The sequence below is a fragment of the Somniosus microcephalus genome, chromosome 20, assembly GCF_052327205.1.
Source record: "Somniosus microcephalus isolate GS21.2 chromosome 20, FLI_Smic_1.0, whole genome shotgun sequence".
NCBI lineage: Eukaryota > Metazoa > Chordata > Chondrichthyes > Squaliformes > Somniosidae > Somniosus > Somniosus microcephalus.
Window position 1 is genome coordinate 46,279,550 of NC_141006.1, and position 25,873 is coordinate 46,305,422.

At 42.2% G+C, this 25,873-nt stretch overlaps 1 protein-coding gene across 1 annotated transcript; it reads right to left on the reverse strand.

Moving 5' to 3' along the window:
• LOC147103193 (transcription factor GATA-4-like) lies at nt 1-23,999 on the reverse strand. Its single transcript, XM_085962590.1, has 6 exons — nt 23,222-23,999; nt 11,944-12,110; nt 7,396-7,521; nt 5,452-5,539; nt 3,515-3,639; nt 1-669 (listed from the first exon to the last, which is right to left on the reverse strand). Exons 1-6 carry the CDS (start codon nt 23,694-23,696, stop codon nt 532-534), a joined length of 1,119 nt encoding a protein of 372 aa, XP_085818716.1. The 5' UTR covers nt 23,697-23,999; the 3' UTR covers nt 1-531.
• Between the last annotated feature and the right edge of the window lie 1,874 nt (nt 24,000-25,873).

Here is a 25,873-nt window from a genome sequence, read left to right on the forward strand (position 1 = left end):
TGAGCGGCAATCCGAATTTATTAAATTGCTTTTTATTATTAGCCTGAACCATCCATATAGAACTAGAACTAATTAAACTAAGAAAAAATAATTTCTCAATGAAACGCTGTTGTATTTTTACCGGAGGCAAGGTCTGTTCAAATTGTTCCATAGTTGCAACTGTCCAGGGAGTACACTCCAAAATATCCGTTTTCAAACGGAAAGTTAGAGACATACAGCAAGTGGTGGTCCAAAAAAAGGCACTTAATTACTAACAATGTTGGAACAGAATTGCACCAAGGTCACCTACATAGAATTTAGGTGGTGTTAAGCCTTGGCAGTAAGACATCATTTTTGCAACACTCACTCTTTTAAATTATATAACACGATATGATCCAGCATTCCATTTGATTTCTCTTCCTGGCATTCTTTTATCTTCTTTTCATCATTTCCAGTTTTCATTCAGATAAAATGAATCTCAGTTGCAAACTCCATTCTTGGTATCAGTGAAAATGTAGCTTTAGCAGGATTGTGGTGGAGGTCTCTTTGGTGTCAGACTAGTTCCATGCTGCCCCAGGGGTAAGGTTTGCCTCCCTTGGAATCTCGACTTGCGGCTGCTTCACTTGAGTTTGTCAGTTTCAGAGCTGGAATGCTGAAGTGAAGACTGTTGCCACTTGCCACTGAAGTGTCCTGGAAGCAAAGGATATGCGAGCTGTTGAAGTGGACCGTGAATAGGATTGGGCAAGCCTATGTCATGTTAGAATTGTAATATAAGTATCTCACAGTAGTAACATCTTGACCCAAAGCGATTTGGCAGTAAATCTGAACCCTGATAACCTCAGAACTATTTTGCCAGTTTCCCTTACATGGATCAGGGTGCCTGTGAAATGGGGAATTCAACCAATGTTCACGTCTTTCTAACATAGTGGGGGGGAGTTTTAACTGCCAAGGATGGGTGGGGTGAGTGCGAGTGGGAAGGTAAAAAAATGTTTAAATTCTGAATCCCGACCCCAACTCGTCCACTTCTGGTTTTAATGGAGGCGGGGACGGGGGCAGATGATCAACCCGCTCTCGGGAGGCGGGTCGGTCATTAAAATATTTTAAGGAGGTTGCCTGCCTCCTTGGAGGCCGGCAGGTAAAAGGTGGTGAGAAGGGCCAGATCAATGAGGTAAGTACCTTTATTGCACTGCTTGTGGGCCAGGAGGGTTTTCACCCCAGTATCAGCAAGCTTACCTCCAGGCCAGTGGATCCCCGTGATTGGCTGATATACACACCCCAGTGATTGGCCAACCTCCGATGTCGGACTTACCCATCCGCTCCCCGACTGATTTCCAGCCTGACAGACAGACAGACAGCCTGTCAATCTGGCTGGCTGGTGGGCGGGAAACCTGTTCGAACTCCTGCCATTAAATTCAGCAGAGTGTGCGGGAAACCCGTCCGTCCGGGATTCGCGACTGAATATCCTCCCCACACACTCTCTTCCCAGCTCCGAGTAAATATTAGGGCCAGTAATTCTAATCATTCATTGAGCAATTCAATTTTAACAAAAAATGTAAGGTTATAGCAATGATTACACATTGAGAATGTGCTGTCCTCTCCAAAGTGAAATTTGGCAGTGAATGTATTAAATGTACAGTAAACATTTTTTTATCCGGCACCCACGGGACCGACCTGGTGCTGGTTCATCTAAAATCCTGGATAACCGAAAGCTATAGTAAGGAGAGCTGACAGCTCCGTATAAAGCAACAAACCCTGTTGCTTAGCAACAAGTGCAGAACAATGGCCACAAGTTGCAAGTATCTCTGTAGCTTAGCAACAGCTGCAGCCACACCTTTGCACAGCAACAGATGGAGGAAGGCAAGGAAGTAAAAGTTACCTGAACCTACTCCTGAATTTTGCCAGTTAACCGAGATTTCCGGTTATTTAGGTGCCGGTAAATCGAAAGTTTCCTGTTTCCTGTACTGAGCTTTGAAAATTGGATATTTGAGCATTCTGGGCATAATTTTCTGACTGTTGTGTCACAATCACAATAATTGCCATTGGCAACTTTGACCAAAGTAGTCTGAGTGGAGTGGGCAGGGCAGGGCAGGAGCAGCACTGAAGAAATTCAAACAGGGAATTGTGAGCAAGCTAGGCACATTGTTGGTTGCCAATGACTTATTTTTCTAATGAAGTAAAAGCGATAAAATTATATCAATTCTGGTCAAAGATTTAAAAAAAAAAATATTTTGTAGAAAAGCCTGCCCATGGTGCAACAGGAATGTGCAGGGATCAGATTTTTGATGAACTTTTAAAATTAAAAACATACCTTTAAAATTGAGGTGACAATAAAGAAAAAAAAACTTTCTGCACAAGCAATAAGAGGCGAATCTCCAAAATGGCTTGACGATGGGCACAACGCAGTAGAAGTGGATTAAGATGAATTAACATTCGGTTAGGCAGCAGAAAATATACTCTGTGTTCTGATGCTAGCCAGGGACCTAATCACCATAGTTTAGAATAATACAATGTGAAATAGTTATGATCAAAAATATGGTAAACATATCCTGTTAAAGAGTCGTTCTCCCCATGTTAATAAATGTCAATAGTTCATTGAGAAACAAAATCCTTTGCTGAGTGCACTGAACCATGTATTTCTAGATTTAGTGAAATCTAGTTTTTATCATTGCATTTCTTCACATCCGGGGTGGCCATTATTTCCTTTGTCTACAATATATTCTGTGAATTATGATGTTATTGTTTCTGACTGTGCTCACCAACACCACTCAAAAATCTTTCCAGAGAATTTTGGGCTGATCAGTAATTTATTTTTATAGCCAAGACATTTAGTGGTAGAATTTCCGCTCTTTCGTGTGACAGATTTCTGGCACAGGCGTGACGGAGGAACCGAGGGGTGAGGTGGCACCCAGCTCCGCTGAGTTTCTGCTGCTTCAGGGCTTCACTGGGAAATTCTGACTGGGGGATGGGTGGGGGAGTGCTATGTCTTCTGCTGGCTCGCCTCCACATCTCAACAGCAGATTGGGGCATTTCTGAGGGCATTCCCCAGCTACCCTGAGAATCCCACCAGAAACGCTTCTGATAGGCCCTGGGCAGGCATAGGGGCTGTACTGGGCCAAAGATAGGCCCCATCACGCAGAAATCAAACAAGAACTCTTCCCAGAGGAGGGAAGGTTACAGAAAGGTTTGTTGACCTAGGTCTTTAGCCTGATTCAGCTGTGGGCACCCATTTAGGAGCAGCAAATTCCAGCTCCTCCACTGAGTGGGGCACCCCAGTTGTGCCACTACAGACACAGGTGCCTTCCCTCAATATGCTGATGAATTGTGTCTGGGATTTGGGACAGAGTCATGGTGGAACCAAAGCGACGGGTAGAAGTTATGACCCACCGCCAGAATTTCTACCCTTTAATCTCTGGCAGCGTGACTAATTTATTTTACATACAAAAAGCATCAATTGAGTCACCTTTCTTAGAATACATTGGATAAAGGGTAAGGAATAGCCCAACAAGTTCTCCCCTTTCCCCATTCACTGACCTACCTGGGTGCTGATCCTTTGGACTCTGCATGCAGATGAGTAAAGGCCTGGCTCAGTCTTTGGTGTGATAAGTTCTAATGCACCAGTCGGAGTGCTACTGGGGGTGGATGGCAAACTTGAAAAAGGGCCTGAACAACAAAAAGAGAAAATAGGAATATTTGATATGTGTAATCATCACAGCAGTCCTAACGAAATAAGAAGGAATGAAAATAAATATATCTCATCAGTATTTTCTACGATGTTAGATGCTTCTTATAATATGGCTTATAATATTTGCAATGAGTGGTAATTAAAGGTATACCAAATGATCATTATGGTAACAAAATATTGTGATACATTCTGAAATGACTGCCTAATATTTGGAGATGGGGCATTTCAGCATATTATCAGACTACTGGGCGAGATGCTGAATAAACAATTAGCCAGCATTAATTTGGATTACAGTTTTCAACCAATTGGTTATCCAATAAAATAAAGAGCCAAACAAAACAGTAAAATACTAGAACTACATAGCAGGTCGGTCAGCATTTGCAAAGCGAAAAGACAGGTTTGCATTTTGGGTGCAAGACCCTGTCTCAGAATTGAAAACTAATGACCCAGTTGTCTATTTGTTTCCGGAATCTTGTCCAACAAGGTTAGTCTGCATGAGTGAAGCATATACATATATAACCTGAGCGCAGTCTGTGGATGCTAGATAGAGCAAATATCAATTTCTATCAGTGTGTGTGTCTGTGTAGGGTAATAACATAAGCACAAAGCCGCTTTGATACTGCTGCATAACACACAGAGGGGAAACTAAACCCTAAAGCATTGCATTTTCATAATGTGTGAGAAAGGTAGTTCACATCATAGAAATCTGAACAAATTAGCTTTAATAGTGATTTGTGGGTTATTAAGATTATTAAAGTCCTTATCCATTGTGTTTGCATTTTTGATGACTTGCAATGACATAAACTAACATTTTTGATCAAAATGTATTGTAGTAAATAAACGCACAATGAACATTTAAGAGCTTGTTCAGCCCTACTAGCTGTTTCCTAGACTTCCTAGCTTAGAGATTGGAGGTGTGTTTATCACAAACAGCCTTTACTGCGTAGGGTTTATTACACAAGAAACATTAATTTTACTAATGCCTTTGCATATCTCAGGAGAGAAAATTAGTAGAAGTAATATGGCAACATACATAAAATCTTCAAGTAGGTTAAAGAGTAGTGTTTTCCATTTCTGAAGAAGCAAAAGACGATACACACTGTTGGATGCTGTGGTACATCAGAGGTTACTGTAATGAGGCATCATTCTACAGCCAGTGGGTTGGTTCATTTCCCACATACATAAGAATAAGAAAAATCTAAAATGGCCCATTGAAACTCATCTCTCCAGTACCTGATTATTCCATTATAGCATCCAACTGCATTTTGAATACTCCTATTTTTGTCCCTATATATGCCTGGTAGATTATTTCAAATATGAACTCACTGTAAATTTAAATTAAAACTACTGTTTTCAACACATTCAAAATTCAGAGAAAATATATGGTTCTTTAGAAACATACCCCCTGACAACCATACATCTGTCAGTGTCCTCTGACATAATTACATGATCTGTGCCAACACCTGCTATTTCCCTTGAAGTATTTCTTCACTAATTGTAAACTTTGTATCATTTGCAATGGGATGCGAGTTATGAAAGTCTCTCTCACAATTGTCTTAAGAACCCGCAGCGATGGACTGCAGCTGGAAATGCCTATATGGAACAAATATTTGAAAAAGATTTGCAAGAAAAGACCGCCTTCCCAGTGACGAGCTTCCTGCAGATTGGCATATTTTACCAGCATTATTTCACTGATAGGACTACCTGTTCTTTTCTATGACTCAATGTCTTGCCAGAAAAGCTGAAAGGTTGCATAATAAAAGTCAGCAGTGCTGGAGAGAGTTGCTCACCTGCAGGGGGTGTGTCTTTGTTCACGTTCTTTGGTTTGCGTTTCCTGGTCTGAATTCCCTCTTTTTTCATTGCTAAAGGTCGTGGAATCTGCCAAGTGAAGTGAGGTCTCAATAAGTTAAACTACTAAACAAAGGATTTTATAAATAAAATGTAGAAAAGAAGCAGATCAGAAATAAAAGTTCATGTTTCAATGTATTATTACCTTTGAAAAATCACATTGAGTTAGTTTAGACACCACTTGCACTAAAAAAAAAATCACAAAACCCGCAGCAGGCTGATGTGAACTGAACGTGACCTTACAGAGTAATTTTATTCATGTGTCAGGTGGAACCAAGTAACTAATACTCTCGGTATCCATTTAAGAACAAAATTTAAATCAGGCTGTTGCCAAATCACTTTGCCTGACAGCCACCTTTAAACTGGGGGGTCAGGGCATGGGAGAACATACTCCAAACATCTCTTCAGGAAAATGTAACTGTAGTCGCCTGTGCTGTTTGAGCGTGTTGTCATAGAGCCTTAGTCCCTGTCCTTTACACGTTTGGGATCAGTTGAAAGTACAGGATTTACATTTGTTTCCTTTGGGCTGTATTCAGATCAGAATGAGCTTTTTAACATAAAGAAAAAAAGACTTGCATTTATATAGCCCCTATCACAACCTCCGGACGCCCCAAAGCGCTTTACAGCCAAATAAGTACTTTAAAAAAAAAGTAGTCACTGTTGTAATGTAGAAAACGCGGCAGCCAATTTGCGCACAGCAAGCTCCCACAAATACCAATGTGATAATGACCAGACAATCTGTTTTTATTGATGTTGATTGAGGGATAAATATTGGCCAGGACACTGAGGATAACTCCCCTGCTCTTCATTGAAATAGTGCCGTGGGATCTTCTACATCCACTTGAGAGAGCAGACGGGACCTCGGTTTAACATCTCATCCAAAAGGCGGCACCTCCGACAGTGCAGCACTCCCTCGGTATGGCTCTGGAGTGTCAGTCTAGATTTTTGTGCTAAAGTCTCTGGAGTGGGATTTGAACCTACAACCTTCTGACTCAGAGGCGAGAGTGCTACCAACTGAGTCCCTTTAAGGAGGATTTTCAGTTGGTGGTTTATAATTCCAACTAATATCCACATACCTAACTCTAGAGCTGATGCATATTTAGTAAATAAAATAGTTTAAGAGTTTTCATTATTTGTTTCCATGTGAACATAAAGAAAGATTTGCATTTATAAAGTGCCTGTCATGACCACCAGACATCCCAAAGCACTTTACAGCCAATGAAGTACCTTTTTTGAAGTGTAGTCACTGTTGTAATGTAGGAAAAGCGGCAGCCAATTTGTGCACAGCAAGCTCCCACAAACAGCAATGTGATAATGACCAGATAACCTATTTTAGTGATGTTGATTGAGAGATAAATATTGGCCAGGACACCGGGGATAACTCCACTGCTCGTCTTCAAAATAGTGCCAGGGATCTTTTACGTCCACCTGAGAGAGCAGACGGGGCCTCAGTTTAATGTCTCATGTGAAAGACGGCACCTCTGACAGTACAGCACTCCCTCAGTACTGCACTGGAGTGTCAGCCTAGATTTTTGTGCTCAAGTCTCTGGAGTGGGACTTGAACCCACAACCTTCTGACTCATGAAATGAAGAGCAGTAAAAGAAACGGATTAAATAAAAATGGAAGTTCCACGTGTTTGGACATTTGCAGGTAAGGAAACTAAAGAATAGTAAACACCCCATAAAGGCTGAAAGCAAAATTATACTCAATCTTCAGCTTCAAAACCAGCTTTCTGTAGATGAACAGCATTTGCTGAATGAACCTCTGGCCAGTAGCACAGTCTCATATTTGTGAGCATTGATTAAATGTGGTGGATTTATACAGTTCTGGATTCTGTTGTGTGACACACTTCTAAACAGTGCTATGGCTTTTTGTGTCTACTTACCCCATGGAGCTTCATGTACAGTCCACAGGCATTGCAGACAGGTTCTCCCTCAGCATTACGCCGCCACAGGGTGGTGGTAGTGGTGTGACAGTTAGAGCAGGAGAGTCCTTCTCTCCTAGATGCAGACTGACAGAGAAAAGACAGTGTTACTGTCCACAAATAACAGAGATTTTGTTCTGAAACTCAAGTACAGTACAGTGTCTGTAGAGCTTCCAGAGGGTAGGAATGTTTGTTTTAGACAGAAAACTTCAACCTCCAGCATGAAAAGCTTGGAATTTACTGTTGTGCAAGGCCTTCTGGGAATCGTGCTTTACTAAGAAACAGCTTTGCCATTGGCCCCTTAGTTCACAGTAACCTTTAGCACCGCAGATTGCCTTGGTTCAAGAATCATTTAAATTGTGCCCTCACATATTGACAGAACAGTGAGAGATTAGGCCTTTGGTCTCATCCTTAAATCATTTAACCTATCTGTCAGTCAAGACAATATACTTTAATATTGACTATTGCTTAATAAGTAAAGACTATTAAGAGTAGCTGTTAGACTTTAATAATGCGTGGTGGCCTTTGTGAGTTATGTGCTTTTTACTGGCTGCTACAACCAAGGGTGTGTACTGCAGGCTAAGGGAGCAGCTATGTTGTCCCAAGGTGGGTTAGCATAACAATAATAATAATGAGTTACTGCAGATAGTCGATGCTTTATCACCGCTGGCTAGTATAACTGGCCCATGTGTGGATTCAGAAGCAGAAACTGAGTGCGTGTACTCTTTTTGATTGGGTGTTCAAACAAATTGTCTGTAACTTAATAAAACTTTAAATAAACCTTAACAAATTAAATTAAAATTTGATTGGCTGGGGTAATGATGCAGTCCAGTCCCTGCGGCACCCACCGGTCGCGGAAGGCCTCAAGCGTGCCGGTGGACACCGCGTGCTCCATTTCCAGGGCCACACGGGCGCGAACATGGCCTTGGAAGAGAGGCAGGCAATCAGGCCGAACGACCCCCTCGACCGCCTGCTGCCTGGACCAGTTGATGGCTATTTTGGCCAGGCCCCTGAGTGAGTGTAACTGTTTATGCCAAGTGATTCTTTTTGCACTTGCCTAAGTTATCAGCTGTTTAATCACATAACTTAATGGGAAAGAATGCAAATGTATTATATATGGCGAGGGAGCTCTTATTCCAGAGAAAAGGGAAACCTGACAATCTGTATTCACAGCAGTGGTGTCCAGTTGAACTTGTAAACCCAGTATTTAAGTCTGAAACAAAACTTGGAACTATTTCTCATTGGCATTTGATTATTTTCTTTTTAAACATCAATCAGTTACAGGTTTATATAGGAGCGAATCTGCTATTTGTGTTATTTATATATATATTCATTATTCCCTCCTTTTAGGTTGCCCCTCTCCCTCATCTCATGCACAATTCCCCAACAGATCGAATATCCTTCGGAAAAATGGAGCTTCCAAATCTCATTTATTAAGAGAATGGCTTGCTTTTACTTTCTCTCCAATTTGCTCTTCTCAGCCCTTCTCTCAAGTTGATGAATCATGATGGGATATGGTCAGTTCCACCCACACCGAAATTAGTGCTGCAGACTGACTAAGGGAGGGAGGAATTTTTTTCCAATTGGCCCACGTTTAGCCCTCGAAAACTGGAAGAGGCGGGCTAGGATTAGGACAGGGCATTGGATCGTGGCTTGTGTTTTCTTTGCTGATAATCATAAGGTTAATAAATAAAATGCTTTCACGCCGTCAGGCGCATGGGTAAAGTGGACTTCTGTTATAAAAACGGAATCTTGTCTGGTTTACCTTTTTTATTTAAAAAAGCGGATTATCCTGTCTAAACCTGGACAGGTGGCAACCCTATCTTGAACCTGGATTGGTCAATTAATCAATAATTGACCAAATGTCTTGTTTTCCATTCAGTGGGCGTGGCCAGGGACCAGCACTGCGCACATATTTGATCTGCGGCCGGTGAGAAAGTAACAATAAAGCAAACACTGGAAATGTTGCTTTAATCTTCAGCTTATTAGCTGAGTAACGGACATGTGTATATTGTACCACTGGTACCACATTAATATGTTGACATCACGCTGAGCACACATTTAGCCAGGAATGGTACAAGCAAGCCCCGGCTTGTTCAGATTACATTTCACAGCCAATATATTATAGTGGCAGCTACCCAGCTGATAAAAGCAAAGGCTAAAAATCCCATTTCAACGTGTGGATGAAATCCCTGCTGCCCGCACCGCGAGAGTGATTAATGGATAAACTGATGATCTTAAACATTCGCACTCACTTGTTTAAAATAAGTGCCTTCAGCGAATCCGAATATCAGATTAATCATTTTAATAAGTGAAATAATGCTAATTTAAGAAAAAAAAATAAGTGGTTGGCACAGGCCTGTTGTATACCTGTGCTCAAAGTCATTACCAGGCGTGTGTCTGAGATTTAAAGAGCGAGAAGTAAGTTCTTTCCAGCATTATAGTGAAGCATCCTTTTGATTAGCTTTGCTTTTAATATCCTTTCATTCGCAGCAAGCATTCTTTCAGGTCCGTTTTAGTCAGGACTAAGCTTAAACCCCGGTAAAGAAGATCCCGTGAGGAGTTATTTTGTCACGAGTTTTCAATCATGAGCTTTAGCTGCCTATATATTTATATGTGCGATATATATATAGATAGCTTAAACGGGAATAACTCTATCTCACAAATTAAAACCCTTATAATAGAGACATGACGCTCAATAAATCAGTAGCGCCCCTGCTAAAATAGCCCCATAAAACCCCACTGAATAATGTCGTCTGGTATCGTGCACTCAGACCACAATGAACTCGGACAGCTCTCACACCACGTGGATTGTTTAATCCTGTTTTTAAAAATAGCATTTATATAAAATGATTTATTTACGCAGGAGTTCAAGGCTTTAATATAAGCCCATGGTACAAATAATGTTGATAAACTGCTCTTGAACTTGTCACCTGAATTGTAATAGCCGTCTGACGCCTTCCTATATATTCATTAATTAATTCATTTATACTGCTCTTCTTCCAGTCAGATGACAATTTATATTTGCTGATATCACAATAATTGTAACGAGCATCAGTTTTTTTCCCAACTAAGCAGTAATCTAACAGAAGCCATTATGTAAATACTGTTTCCCCTTTCTTTATTTGCGACTCGTTAGATTACGCAATTCACATCAAACATTAAACTGTCTTGGTTCAGCGGCCTGGTTCGAAGACTGCTAACTCCCCACAATATGTACGACTGCCTTCCGTTTGGGTTTGAAAGTTGCAAGGAATGGACTAGTAGCTAAATTTAAGACGCTGATAGTGTTTAATATCTACTGGTCCTGAACATGTATACTCAAACATTCTTCCAGTTTAACAGTTTATTTGTATAAATCAGAGTGTAAACTGTCTCAAGGTAATATTTTGGGAACAAACTTGTTTGAGCTGATTAAATGTTATGAATGTTGTTGTTATTTTGTTGGAATAAAATTTGGTGGGGGGGGGGGGGTTAGTAGTTTGATAGACTTTTGTTAGCTAAGAGTTAAGGAACCAGGGCGGGAGTTAAGATACAGATCCGCCGTGATCTAATTGAATGGCTCAACAGGCTCGAGGGGCTGAATGGCCTGCGCCTGTTCCTATGTTCCTAACTCATGAGATATAATGATTTCATACTGAACTGGAAATAGTGGATTTTTAACTTTTTTTTTTAAAGAATGATCCGACAAATTCATGAGGCGCGTCTCATCCAATTGCAATGCACCCAGCTATCTACAGAAAATAATGAAGTTAGGAAGTTTAACCAGAGACAGTGAAAAATCCTCTCCATTTCGATTGGTTGCTGGAACAGTTATGACAATACAACATCCGAAGCAACATATTAGAGGAACGAACCAAAACAGTTCTCAAAACAATAAACTATGATCACTATTCTCTTTTATACCAAAGGAAAATGTTTTTTTCCCTGTCATGACCTGCTAACAAAATGACAATCTCAAATACTGCACTTTCCAAAGCACCATTCTGTGGTTTTTAGGGGGCTAATAATGGAAAATTCCCTTTGAAAGAGGAATTTTAAAAGCCAGTGATAACAAACAGACCTAACTACAGTCAAAATATTAAATGTTGTAAACAAAAATAAAAGCATTTCAAAGCCAATAAGACGTGTTAAAGTACACATTCTGAAGTGTTTTTCTCCACTTCAAACACTATTAACCAATCTAATTGTGTACTAATTTGAAAACATCAAATACCTTAAATCTTTCCTGAGGGTTTCCATCTCTCAAACAAATCCTTCAGTGTAACAAGGACAACATTGGGAACAAAATGCCTATTCATCAAAAGACAACTCCTCCTCTTGCTGAACGAACACCTTAATCGAGCGTGTGGGAGTCATTTACTGACTGGTAGAGAGTCTGCTCTGAGATTATTACGTGGGTAACTTATTTGTAATTATTTAAAAATTACAGAATGCTACAGTTGCTTCAGCAGCGCATTAACTAAAAACTGCAATCAAGCTATGCTGAACGGTGCTCCTATATCTTACCAGCCGTTTGAGAGGTTTGATAAGGGGTCGATTAATTCCATTAATTCTGTTATAGAGTCCACAGGCATTGCACAGATAGTGGCCAGTTCCATCTCTCCGCCACAGTGGGGTGGACATAGCGCCACAATTCACGCACTCTCGGCCTTCAAGGACATCGTCAAGTAGTTCTAGGTAGAAAATAGATTCCAAAGTAACTGCCAAACATACATACACAATGCATATAAATAAACGGTATAAATTGCCAGGCTATCGATACAGTCTAGTGTACTACAAGTTAAGGACAACAAAGGTTTTGAGTCTTGGACCGCTTCTGTCTATAAACATTAAAGGTGCAGCTATATTGCCACCTTTGCATTGCCTGAACTGGTTAGTGATTCAAAACTGACAGTATGGGGCTGATTCTCCGATCTGTAAGAAACTGAGCTGCCATGAACACTGGTCAAGAAATTCCAGCCTTCAGCCCCTGCCCCTGAACTTAAATAGATGGAAAATGGCGGGGGGCTGTGACCCACGATTTCCCTGTCAGCGCTCCTCGCAAGCACCTTTCCTAACCGGTAGCACCTGGGTGGAGAATCGACCCTTATAACACTCGCAATACATTTGAACCTGACTGAAGTGCAGCAGGGTGAGACCCCCCTGGGTGAGTCATCGCAGCATTGCATGGCCTGGTGTCAAGCTGAGTTTAAAAGTGCTCAGGAGGTCGTCTGGGCTTTCTGGGCATTTTATTAACGTAAGCGGGACTCATGCCAATATTTTCAGGAAGTGGGCACTCCCACTGTTAGTCCCATTGCGTTTTTATGTTAACGTGGGAAAGTGGAACTCTGCGCAGTTGTATAAGTCTGCATATACAGAGCTCCTAACATTGCATATAATGAGGATTCTTTAGTCTTTTAAAGAACTCCAATGGGCCATAGCTTTAATATAAGTCATTATATTCTTTGCCTGGATTAAGCAACCACCCTTTTATATGGTAAACATCATTGCTTTTTATTTTGGGGAGTTACGGTTTGGGAATTGTCTCCTAGATTTATCAACCAACTAAAGGAAATTTACATAAGCCTTGAGGATATAGGTTGCCCTTAACACATCTAAACAAAGATTTCCATGCAATGGTTTGTCTTGTATCCTGGACGGGATCTGATAAAACCTACACAGCAGATATCGAGTATAAGGCCTTTCTGTTTGTATGTTGTACTTTAGAATACATTCACACTCTGTAAATTTAGCGTGACGTGAAACCCTAACCACGCACCGATGCTAAATTTGAAGGTAGGCCGGGAGCTGCTGAACTGTCTCCAAAGTCAAGCGGAGCGAGACACCTCTTCCTAGTTTGGTTTTGGTGAGAGGTCAGGCCCTAATCCAGGATTGAGGCTCATTTGCACCGTAACTGCAGTCAGTGCGAAGCCAAGCCCCGCCACACGGACACTGTAGTTACAGTGTGATGCGCCACACGGACACTGTAGTTACAGTGTGATGCGCCACTGATTTTATTCTGGTAGCTCTTGAGTGGAGAATCGACTCTTCTATCCCCCGCAATACATCTGGACCTGACTCTATAGTTTTCACTACAACCGGAAATATTATAGTGATCCACGAGTAGTGTGTCAATGCACTTCAATATGTACTGAGAGACAAGACTTTTAAATCCCACTTGGCTTAAATTCACATTCAGGTTTCACCCAGATGGTGAACTAGCGATGTTATCGGGCATAACGTTGGATAGAAAGAGGAAGGTTGAAAAGAGAAGGCTGAGGGCTGACCTAATAGAGGTCTTTAAAATTATGAAAGGTTTTGATAGAGTGGAAACAGAGAGAGTGTTTCCACTTGTGGGGAATAGCATAACTAGAGGCCATCAATACAAGATAGTCACCAAGAAATCAAATAGGGAATTCAGAAGAAACTTCTTTACCCAGAGAGTGGTGAGAATGTGGAACTCGCTACCACAGGGAGTGGTTGAAGCGAATAGTATTTACGGGGAGACTAGATAAACATACGAGGGAGAAGAGAATATAGAGTTATGCTGATAGAGTTAGATGAGGATAGACGGGAGGAGGCTCCAGTCATGGACTGGTTGGGCCGAATGGCCTGTTTCGGTGCCGTACATCCTCGTTAATCCTATGTAGGAAGTGCTATCAGCTGTGAGGAAGAGAACATTGGTTAGGGATCTACTGCAGTATTAATAGTGATGACGGAGATGTCAACTCTTGCCATTCAACTATTCACTCTACCAATGACCAGGGTGTAATGATATGGGAAAATGCAAAGTGAAGAACTGGCTCAATATTGTTTTCTTTTTTTCTATTCATGCTCATCAAGGCAATAGACGGCATGGCTGGAAACGGAACGCCTATGTTGGGTACTCAGTGTCAGCATCAACAACTCCCAGGTCAGGTATAGCACAGACTGATCAAAGTAAGGACAATCATGAGCCCTAACCTCTTCACAGAACAGCAACTTCTGATGTGCCAAATTTGTTTTAAATTGCTCTCCCTGATGCTTCTTTGAATGTGGGCAGTCTTGTGCCATGAGCCAGCATCCACATGAAACTGGGTTAAGACTGTCCGGAATTAATTTCATGGAGGAGTCAACCAGCTGACGGGAACAATAAATTATTTCCTAACTGTTTAAATTGAATTTAAGCCCTGGTACCAGAGATAGACAGTTTTTTTAAAAGTCGGTGCCACCCAATCCCTCAAACTAAACAGACGGTCGTGAATTAACCTCCGCCCTGCCACATCTCTTATTATAATTAGTCTGCAAGAAAAGGACCAGTGAGAGTCATAGAATGATAGAAGAATGATTCGATGTCATTCAATTGTCAGCTGTCTCTCAGTGGGTAGCACACTTGCCTCTGAGTCAGAAGGTTGTGGGTTCAAGTCCCACTCCAGGGACTTGAGCACATAAAGCTAGGCTGACACTCCAGTGCAGTGCTGAGGGAGTGCGGCACTGTCGGAGGTGCCGTCTTTCAGATGAGACAAACCGAGGCACCATCTGCTCTTTCAGGTGGATGTAAAAAATCCCATGGCACTATTTCGAAGAAGAGCAGGGAGTTATCCCCGTGTGCTGACCAATATTTATCCCTCAACCAACATAACAAAAATAGATTATCTGGTCATTATCACATTGCTGTTTGTGGGAGCTTGCTGTGTGCAAATTGACTGCCGCGTTTCCCACATCACAACAGTGACGACACTTCCAAAAGTACTCCATTGCCTGTAAAGCGCTTTGAGACGGACGTCCGGTGGTCGTGAAAGGCGCTATATAAATGCAAGTCTTTCTAAATTGTGTATGTGCTGTAATTCAATCAAACCACATTCGGGTTCAGTGGGAATGTGTGGTGAAATGAATTTCTATACTGAACAATCTTTTATATACAACAGAAGGACGAAGGGTTGACAACTCGATCCCTGTAGTTTAGAAAGAAATCTTCACAGCCATTTTGGATTTGATTAACTACAAGGCAAGTTTGGCAGTGCTCACTGAGGCATTTTAATGGGATCTAATGGACAACATCCGCGTGCGCGGTCATTCCAATGTCACGTTGCACGAGAATTGCCTCCTTTCACTGAACCGGTACTGAATCACCTCCAAGCAGCTGCTCCAATAATTCGCTCAATCAAGACAAAGTCCCTTATTTTAATCGATGACTGGCTCCGGAGGCAGATCAGATCTCGAGTGCCAAGAGCAACTTGTCAGTTGTTTGCTTAGTATTTGCAACCCCCCCACCCCGCCAACATTGTCACTTCCACTAGTTGAGAATGGATCCCACATGTAGTGGAGCCGGGCAACACAATTCCGGCCGGGCTTGAAAATCAATTATATCCATCAACATTTGCCATTTATGTGGCTCATAACCATCAGTGATTTATTGCTTACGTAGATCTCGTAAATAATGTAATATTGGCGGTTGTATTCTGTCACAGTCCGAAGGTAGGAAGAGATTTCAATGAAAGTTTTAGACTATTTCACAAGAAAGTATTTTTGAGGACTGCCAGTATCAAAAATGTTTAAAAAGAAAGTGGTCGAAAGCGGATTTGGAACGATCATTGGACTCGATGTCCTATTCGCACTTTGGAGACTGAACTGTTTTACACCTTTTCAGACCCCAATTCTTCCTTTCATACTTAAAAACCAAGTGTAATTAAATGCCTTATTATACTAGTTTTAATATACTGTTACCAAAACGCACAAAATAAGGAACAATTCTTCATCAGTAATCTGGGGAAATAAAAATCTAAAACATTGAAACTTGTAGGAATTTGATCCCAATTCTCAAAAGAGATAGCAAAATACTGCAGATGTTGGAAATCCGAAATAACAACGAAACGTCAACTCAAATTTCTCTCCACGGATGTTGCCTGATCTGCTGAGTTTTTCCAGCATTTTCTGTTGTTATTTCAAAATAGCCATGGTGTGGAGATGCCGGAGTTGGGCTGGGGTGGACAAATGTAAGAAATCACACAACACCAGGTTATAGTCCAACAGCTTTATTTGAAATCACAAGCTTTCGGAGCGCTGCTCCTGAAGAAGGAGCAGCGCTCCGAAAGCTTGTGATTTCAAATAAAGCTGTTGGACTATAACCTGGTGTTGTGTGATTTCTTACGTTATTTCAAAAGAGAGAGGTCGCTTAAATCTCCTATTTACTATTGACTGCATAACGCGGGTCAGATTACTCATTCCGAACAAAAACAGAAAGTCATTTAATTCAATTTGCGTTTAAGGTGCTAAAGCAGCAAATATATACAAATATTGAATATATTTCATATTCAGTTTGAGAAATTGTAAAAAATTTGTAAAACAAAAAATCACTCTAAAATGAATTTAGATCTGAAGATACAGAATTAGTAAATCACACAATCTCCTAATCCACCAATTCGGTTAAATAGTTATCAGAGTTTGGCCAGAATATGGATGGCGCTGAATTCAAATAAAACAATGGCGTGTTGATAAAATTGTGTCATTTTCTTTTCCCAACAGTTCATGACTTCAATGAATAGCGAGCCCGTGCGGGAAGCTGCTTGAACTGAACTTTAAGTGATCGTTTTTTGATTCTGCTTGTACTGCAAGCCGATAACCCCGTAAGTCGAGGGTCCGGACACTGGGACTCAATGTTTCGGAATTAAGCATCGCACATTTTAAAAGGTATTTGATTTTTTTAAATGTTGATTTATACTTAAAATCTTGATCAAAGAATGTTTAATTACGAAGACGCCTTGTGAAAAGGACACAGATTAATGTCTATAGAATCGTTCCTTTATAAGCATATAAGGCGTGTACATTAATAAACTGCACCAATCCTCACACAGTACTGTATTTCTGCCGGGGTAGTCAGTGTGTAATTCCAGACTATCGGAAAACAAATCTTAATTAAGTTTAATATACTGCAGCTTTGGCAGACCCTTGTGTGCCGCGACACATTTAGTAATTCGGGTTTTCTATAAATCCGGAGGTTGCCTTCAGTAACTCGGCAGCTGTGATCTGGTGGGCTTCATTTATGATGTGTATTGAGGATAGTGTAGGCGTGGATGTGTAATCGTGTTTTGGTATAAAATGAATGTCGGCATCAAACAGACACTCACCGTTTGCCCGTCTGTTTATGTCTATCTCTTTCTCTGTCTGTCTCGCTTCACTTTCCTGTTTATATCTCTCCCTCGGTCTCATTTTCTTTTGCTCCCTTTCCTATCTCTCCTCTACTCCCATCTCTTTCGCTTTAACCAATACATCATTATTTTTGAGGTCAACAAAGGTAGACTTCTCTGGGATGTTTATCACTCTCGTCCCTTTTCTCGCTTCTGGGGGGCAACAACCCGTTACCAAACTGGCAGGACATTCGTCGACTTTACAGATCAGAACGGGTTAAAGCAATCGTCCACCATTCTTCAGTGCTTGATAAAGAGAACTTTTTTTCGAATTGATCTTGTAATATCTGTTATAATTTACAGCAAGTTCTGTAGATCTGTCCTCACTAAGCCTGGCCACACGATCAGCGTCTGTTTATTTAACCGATCACGTATTTGCGTATTCCCCAATACACTATTAATAGTTGGAGCTTAAGTAGTTTAAACCCTGACTTTACTGTAGTGAAGTTGAACCTCTCTGGGAATTGGGATATTTAACCGCACCATCGGGCCGGATAAGTTATCGGGCCGTTCGAGGCTGTCTTAACGTGTCCCGTATTCGTCTTTGTTGTTGGATTTTATTGAATAACACAGCGCGTTTTTGCAAGGTGCAGCCCCTTCCCCTCGCTAGTCCATTCAGACCGAGCTTGTTTCAGTCAGTGAAAGGGGAGAAATTCTTGCACATTCACACTCCCCTCCGGCGCCGTTGGTTGCGGACTGGAATTAATTCCGAAGTGCATCAATCATTAAACCATTAGCAATACAGTTTGGTTAATTTGAATACCAATGACTCAAAACCCGCAAACATCACAACAGATCACCAGTTCATTTACACAATCATTCATGTATCAGGTTGTTGCTGAAGATGAGAGTGTTCACCCAGACCTGACTGCCTTTCTGAAATTAAACTACGAAAAATGAATGTAGCATTTTTCCCCCCAGTAAAAATTAATAATTGGACATTGAATAGGTTATACGGTAAAATAACGGCGGAGACGGAAATATAAAAATTGTTACTTGTTTCTTTTTTTCCACAATTACTTTTGAAGTGTTTTGAGTGAAAGCTCAGGGAATATTACAGCGAACGACTGCCCTGTCATTTCCCATGGACTGCCCCGTCACCCCAGTTTCGAAACTCGAGTGAAACCACTTGTTTCAATGCAATCCCGTGTGGTGTCTTCTAACACCAGCCCTAACCCCAGTCACCAGACTGCTCCGTATTTTGAAAGTAATCATTTGGAGAATGTTGCTTTTAGTCGTTATTTGCGTGTCGCTGCCGGAACTTGGTTCCCAACCGACCTGTGTCAAAACCAAGCAGATAATCTGGATCATTGGGCTTCAGAATAAACTAATCCCAATCTCCCCCCCCCCCCACCCCACCACCACCACACACACACACGCGCACACACACAACTCACAGCATTTGGTAATTTTAGCCCGATTGCCTTTAGTGATAAAACAGAGATAAACGTGTAACTTCAGTGATTAGTGAATAATGCAGAGGGTGCGAGCTCTTGCCGCGATTTCTCTTCCCTGCCCATAAATAAAAGTAGAAGATGCCGGAATGAAAGGGAAAGGTCAGCGGTTGGAGTTGGAGACACACACCTCTCGCCCCAACCTTACCCTTCCCTGTATTTATCTTTCATGACGACTGGCTTGGTGGGTATTTCCTGTATTTCCCCTTATTAAAACTCCAACACTTTTTCTTTCAGTTCTAGTTTAGTAGCACGGCACCAAGGAGCAACTGGAAGAAGGACAGGTGCTTAGGAATCGGGCCGCGGTGATTGGTGAAAGCACAGACAAAAATAAAATAGGCCAAACAGCCACAAGGCCGGGTTTCTATCCACGCAATGTGTTCCATTCCGTGCAATACACGTCTGACAGGGACAACCCCCACTCCCCATACTCCCTCCCCCAAGAAATCTAAACCTGAAAAATAGGAGGCGTGTGAAGGCTGAAAACTACAACGAACAGACACTGGGAGCGGGTCAGAACGTACAGCAATGTTCCTTAAGATGATGTAAAAATGCCACGCTTACTGTATCTTTGTACAATCGTTTCCTCTACCATGCCAGGGTACTTATCGCATTGTTATTGATTGGCTACATGCTGCTCTACTGAGTTTTGAGCTGGGCCAGTCTGAGCAGTTCCATTAATACTTGCTCTGATCAACCCCTTTACCACGTCACCCACACAGGTGTCGAGATTTTCCGTAAGGTCCCAAATTCGCCCATATCACGGTTTGTTTGGCTCATATTTTAGGTATTTCGCTCCTTTGCTTTCATGTTAGAGATTGTTTTCACGAGGTTTTAAGTCCGCGAATTCCCCGAGGAAGGGGCGCTCTCAAGCTGCCTTGCTCTTTGATTTCTGTTCCCTGCAGCTTTTCACCGTCCCTTTTTGGTTAAAGGAGGGAATCAAGAAAGACCCTTCTTGTAAAAGCACCAATTGGTTTTCATTTTACAGTTAAAAGGATGTTCGCCATCCCCCCACCTGAACAAGACACTGAAGAATCACAAATCAGTCAGGTTAGAACTGAACCGAGATCATCTCGATTAACGTGGCGTCACTTTCAATAATACTGTGAGATCACTAGTTCTTATCCATTGGGTTGAGGGCTGATCTTGTAGCGGGACTCCAGGAGAGAACACTCCTGGGCAGAGGCACTATTCGCTAATGTGTTGTGAAATCTTAGACCCTTACAGAGAGACCCTTCAGAAACTATTAGCAGTCCTGTGCTTAACTTCTAACAACCTGTTATGTGACACAGTTGTGTTTTAAACCTCAGTTTCCAGAAAGCTACTAAAACCAAACTAATCGATCTTTCCAAAATATTTTAAAAAGATGGCCTGAAGCAATTTGCTTAATTCGTATAAGTAGCGGTTTTCTAAGAAAATATGAAAGAAAGTTTTAACGTTAGAAACTTGTGACCAATATCTTGTCGCTGCTGTAAACTGGCCGGAGCTCTCGACAGGCCTCTGTCGCTCTGTCTTGTACTCAAAGGCCTAACCTACGTGCCATGGCTATTTTTCCAAATAACATTCAGTAAGCGTTTATATTTCGACCAACGAAATCTTTCAAGTTCAACTAAAAAAAAAACATCACTTTCCATGGTTCTCTTCCTGATACTAAACATGCCATGCTCCTGCCAAACACCTTTTCCTGTACTTCTCCCACTCACAGCCGAATCGCTGCGGTTGCCTGTTGGAACAAAGGAAACCTACTCCCCTCAAAGAAAGCGGAGACTCCACTCGAGCACGGCCTGAAAAATCCTCAGCAAGACGCTGAGTAAAGTGTTGGTCCCGTATGAACAACTAACCCTACTACATGCAGTCTGATAGCAACAGTTGCTCTTTAGGCTCAATAATTGTATGGTATCTGGCATGTGCAACGTTTGGTCGCTTGCATATAAAAAGGCTACAATATGTGTGTAAGATTGGATATTGGAAGCGCAGATTTCCCCCACTAATTATAAACTGCAGGATGTTTGAAGAAAATACCAATTCCTGTCGAGTATCTGCTCGCGTGTTTCAGGTTGTTGACAATATATATACAGATATAAAGATATATATATATATATATATCCATATATGTGTTCTGCATTTCCACAGAGCCGCGATACCAGTAGAAGAGCGGACTCTGGCGGGGTGTGGTAATGTGGATTATAATAGTCTCTACAGTGTTATTTCCCTCCATCCAGAGACCTCCCTATTCACTTTCTGATCGTTGAGCTCCCCGCTATTTCTTCAATAAACACTAAACGCCTTTTCATCTCTCTGAGAAACAGAACCGAGCCGCCGCGACGGATTGTATTGAAACCCCGAAGTGCAGAGTGAGTGAAGAGTAAGTGAAGAATGTGAAAACTTCGACTCGATTCAACGAAAATAAACACAGACAGCGAATCTTCACCGCCCGGCCCTTAAAGCACAAACCAGGAAACCAAGAAGGAATTGTAGGGGGTGGGGGGGGGGGGGGGGGGGGGAGGAGGATATATTTTAATTTACCCGAATTATATGGGATTGGTTCCTTCTGAAAAGAATTACTGATAAGAGCAAATCGGGATACAGACTTTTAGTTATTGAGCTATTTCAGTCTAGAATAGCTTCTGTTACCTGCTCTGTCCCACAGTATGTTCTACAACTGAGGGATAACATTGTCCATTACACCACGATATCATTCATACTTATAATGTAACAGAGCAGAGGAGTCTCCACACAGCGGGTTTAACTGTGATTCATCCACTTTTCGATCACCGAAAGGTTAACCCAAGCAGTGGAGAGACTCCCGGCCATGTTCTGTTTCAAATTGAACAGTCATCCTTTGGAGTGTAACAGTTTGATTACTTTGTCACCAAAAGGCATAAGCTTCAATTACGGACAGCATAACAGACTCGGGGTCGAAAAATCACACATCAAAATAAGGCGTGAGCTATAAAATAACGGGTGTATTAAATAAGTTCTGTTTCTGTCCTGTATTTTCTCACTGAGTGATATGATCTGCACGGCACAGGCATCCGAACACGCGAAACTCAATAGCCTGACATACGCTGACTGACCTCCTTTGTTTTTCAGCATTTTCTGTTTTTAATACAAAATTTCGCATTTATTAAATCTCATAAATGGAAATTCCATTTCCGCCTGTTGAAAGGACGCGATCGAACTAATTGTTCGCCAGTTCTGACGAGAGGTCTTCGACCTGAAACGTTAACTCTGTTTCTCTCTTCACAGATGCTGCCTGGCCTGCTGAGTTTTTCCAGCGTTTTCTGTCGTGATTTCGGATTTCCAGCATCCGCAGTATTTTGCTATTGTAATTGAATCTTTAGTTCAGCTAGAGCACCATCTCACCCACATCAACACAGCCCTGAGATACGGACATTGCTGGGAATCTGTACACATTAGGCCTCGGTTGCGCCTCTTAGCCAGTCAGTAATCGAGATACTGGCTAGTTGTGTTCTGACCTATTCCATATAACATGAATCGCCTTATTAACACGTTTGGCCGCTTTATTAACAAAGGCTATGAGAACCGGCGCCTGGAAGAAAATATTTCTAAAATTAGACTGTCACATCATTTGTATAATTTTAATCTGTCGGTTTTTCAAAATATAGCGAGAACCCTGCTCTCTGTACTTACAACCTCACTGTCTCCCGCCACTAGTTAAACGGGGGAAGCATTAGCTGGAGTTAGTTCTTACACACCTTTAAAGTTGCCAGAGTTAACGATTTTAGTCTAACTCTAACCACTGGCACACTGTATCCGCATGTAATATATATCAAACCGATACTCACAAACTCTGACAATAAACAGCTCCCTTCTAGTTGTCGATTGTAACTAACTTGCACATTAAAATGTCAACATTCAGCTATATTAACGATTAGAAGCAGGTTTCTTGATTCTTTCCCCCTGTCTTAACCTGCGAGTAATATGATCCCGTTATAAAATCTGGCACTAAGTTTTTGAAAGATGCGAGTTCAGGAAGCTCGAGTGAGCTGATCAGCCAGTGCCCAACAAGTGAAAAGTTCCTGAAAGATTATTTTAACAAAATAAAACCACCCCTTGCGTTCAGAGCAACAGCCAGCCCCACATTCCGCTCGCCTCCCTCTTGTGTAGCTCTAACATTCTTTGATACAACATTCCCCCACATTTCCCAGCTGGGCTTCCTACCTTCGCCGTGTCTGCGAGCTGGGATCAGGCTGAAGGCAGGGTTGTCCATCGGAGCCGGGTTCCAGGCTGTGGCCGCCTCCGAGCTCATGTACTGCGGGTAGTGGTTGGGGAAGGAGCTGCTGAGAGTCCAGCTGATGCTCACTTGGTCCCGCACGGCGGCGGCGGCCGAGGAGATGGACAGCGGGCTGCTGAAGGCGGTCTCCCGGGGAGAGAGGTTGGAGACGGGCGGGCTGGAAGCGAAGGAGGAGGCAGGGTGCCGGCTACACGAGGGCTCGCTGCCCGCGACCGGCGGCGCCCAGGATGGGTGAGGGGACACCGGGCTGCTCTGCTGCGAGGAGCCGCTCTGCAGGTAAGGGAAGCCCGGGGTCACCCTGGTGGTTGGCACGTAGACGGCAGAACTGGCCGAGTGCAGGAAAGCCCCGACCGGGTCTGGGCGCGCCGTGTACGGCGGAGGGTTGGCCAAACCTTGGTACATCACCGGGGGAGAGGAGCGGCAGTCCCGGGCAATCCCAGGGGCTCGAACCTGGAGCAGTCCCGCAGGGAGAGAGACTTTACCCGGGGATATCTGCAGCTCCACCCGCTTGCTTCCCTTGGGGGACACAATGCTGAAACAAAAAAAAACCAAGAAGTGTCCTTTTAGTATAAAGTCCTTTCGATTCCAACTGGTGCCAAACCGTCGCAGGTCTGAATCCGTCCAAACCCAGGAGAGCAGATCGGTGCCAGTGACATCTGCCAAAGGGAGGGGAGAGAGAGAGAGAGAACAAACTTTCAAACTAGGAGAGGGTGCGAGTGAGGGAGGGAGGAAGAGACTAGAGTTCATAAAGTGGTCAAAGATCGAAGTAAAAAGGGAAAGGAAATGGAAATCAAATCGTGGGGGATTTCGCTGGAACCTCCCATCTCTGAGCGTCTCCCAGTAACTGCATCTCGCTGCCAATCTGGCGCTTAACCCTTTCGTGGGGCCGGCGGCCGACACGGCCCGAGGAGAAATAACAGCTTCGTGGCTGTTTATTATTATTTTTAAAAATAGTTTAGTCGGAGTTTCCCCGCCACTGAGAATCCGCAGTTAGTCGCGGCCACTGCCCTTCGTGTGTGTTTTGGCTGGACTAACAGTGTTTCTGATCTGAACGCTTCGATAATAGCTTCAACCGCTGTTTGGAGTGGTTGGTCTAAGACGGGTTGGCCCAGGAATATTACGAATAATAATGAGAATACAAGCCGGTCTCAAACTACATTTGCGATTTAAGGAAAGGAGTGCAGTCTAAAGCACTCGGTAAATAAAGAATAATAACGAAAATGCTTCTTTTGATTCGCTGCCGATTGCTTGATATTTTAGGTGCGAGCTCCTGCTAAAATTCTTTGCCCAGTTGGACTGTTTCCAGCTCATACGCCGCCATCCTCTGTGTAACCTGTCGCACCTCGTTATTTATATTCAATGTAGCTACAACCCGGATTAAGGGAATAATGGTACGAAGCCATTTAAACTTCAGAAAATCGATCATAACAAATACAAATAGTCCAGCAGAAACCATGCTAATATTTCGTTGTAAATTCCCGATAAGAGAATACTCTTGATAAGGGCGCTCGGTTCTGCAGACAATTATTCAATTAGCAGGAACTCAGAGCAGTGAATCAAAGAATATTTGCGGAGAATGGTTTGATTGGAAAGCTCACGACAGATGCCGATGTCCTGCACAACTGTGATCTGTTTGAGTTGGGAACATGGCGGCATGTTCAATCTGTAAGAACTCCATCGCATCTAAATATTAAAGAAACATTCAGCACAGTCCGTTGTTGTGCTTGTCAGTGCGGGTGTTGAAAATATTGAGCCATTAATAAAGATGTAACACACTGAGATTTTTAAAAATCTTACATACGTCAGATCATGACTTTACTTACCCTTGAAAATGTTTACTTGCTGTGTTCTCCTTCGATAAAGATTTTCAGAGAATAAAATCGGTACTATAAAAAAATCACATATATTACAGCGGTTTCCATATGTCTAAAGTGAATGGTATCTTGCAACGCGATGCCGCAGGACAGATACTGATCAGCAGTTTATAAAGCAGTAACTACTGTTCATCTGCTATATTCCAAACTGGTATGGATTTAAGTTTTTCTATAGCTAAAGAAATCTATCAATCTTTTCCCTTATGCAATTTCGGAAGAAAACCAAGATTGGGAGTATACGGTCAATGGGAAGTCGCTGAACGGTGTAGAGAAACGGAGAAGCCTAGCCCTGCAAATAGGTAATCCCTCTAAAGTGTCCTGGAGGCAGATACAAGGGCTAACAGCATTATTTTTTTTATAAGTTGATAAGGGTTATGCTCAATTTGTACAAGGCCATGCTAGGCCACAGTTGGGGCAGAGATTGCGGCGTCCCATTATAGAAAGGATATGAAAACCATAGAGGACATACAGCATAGATTGATCAGGATACTTCCAGGAATGGGAAACTGTAGTTATGGAAGAGAGGCTCAAGATACTGCGACTATTGCCACTGGAGAAAGGAAGGCTAAGAGGAGATTTAAGGGAGGTTTTTGTAAATTTTGAAAAGTTTTGAAAGAGTGAAAATGAAAGACTATCTGGTTGGAGGCCCAATGATGAGGCATCATCAATTCAATTGTCATTAAGAGATTAAGGAGAGAAGTTAGG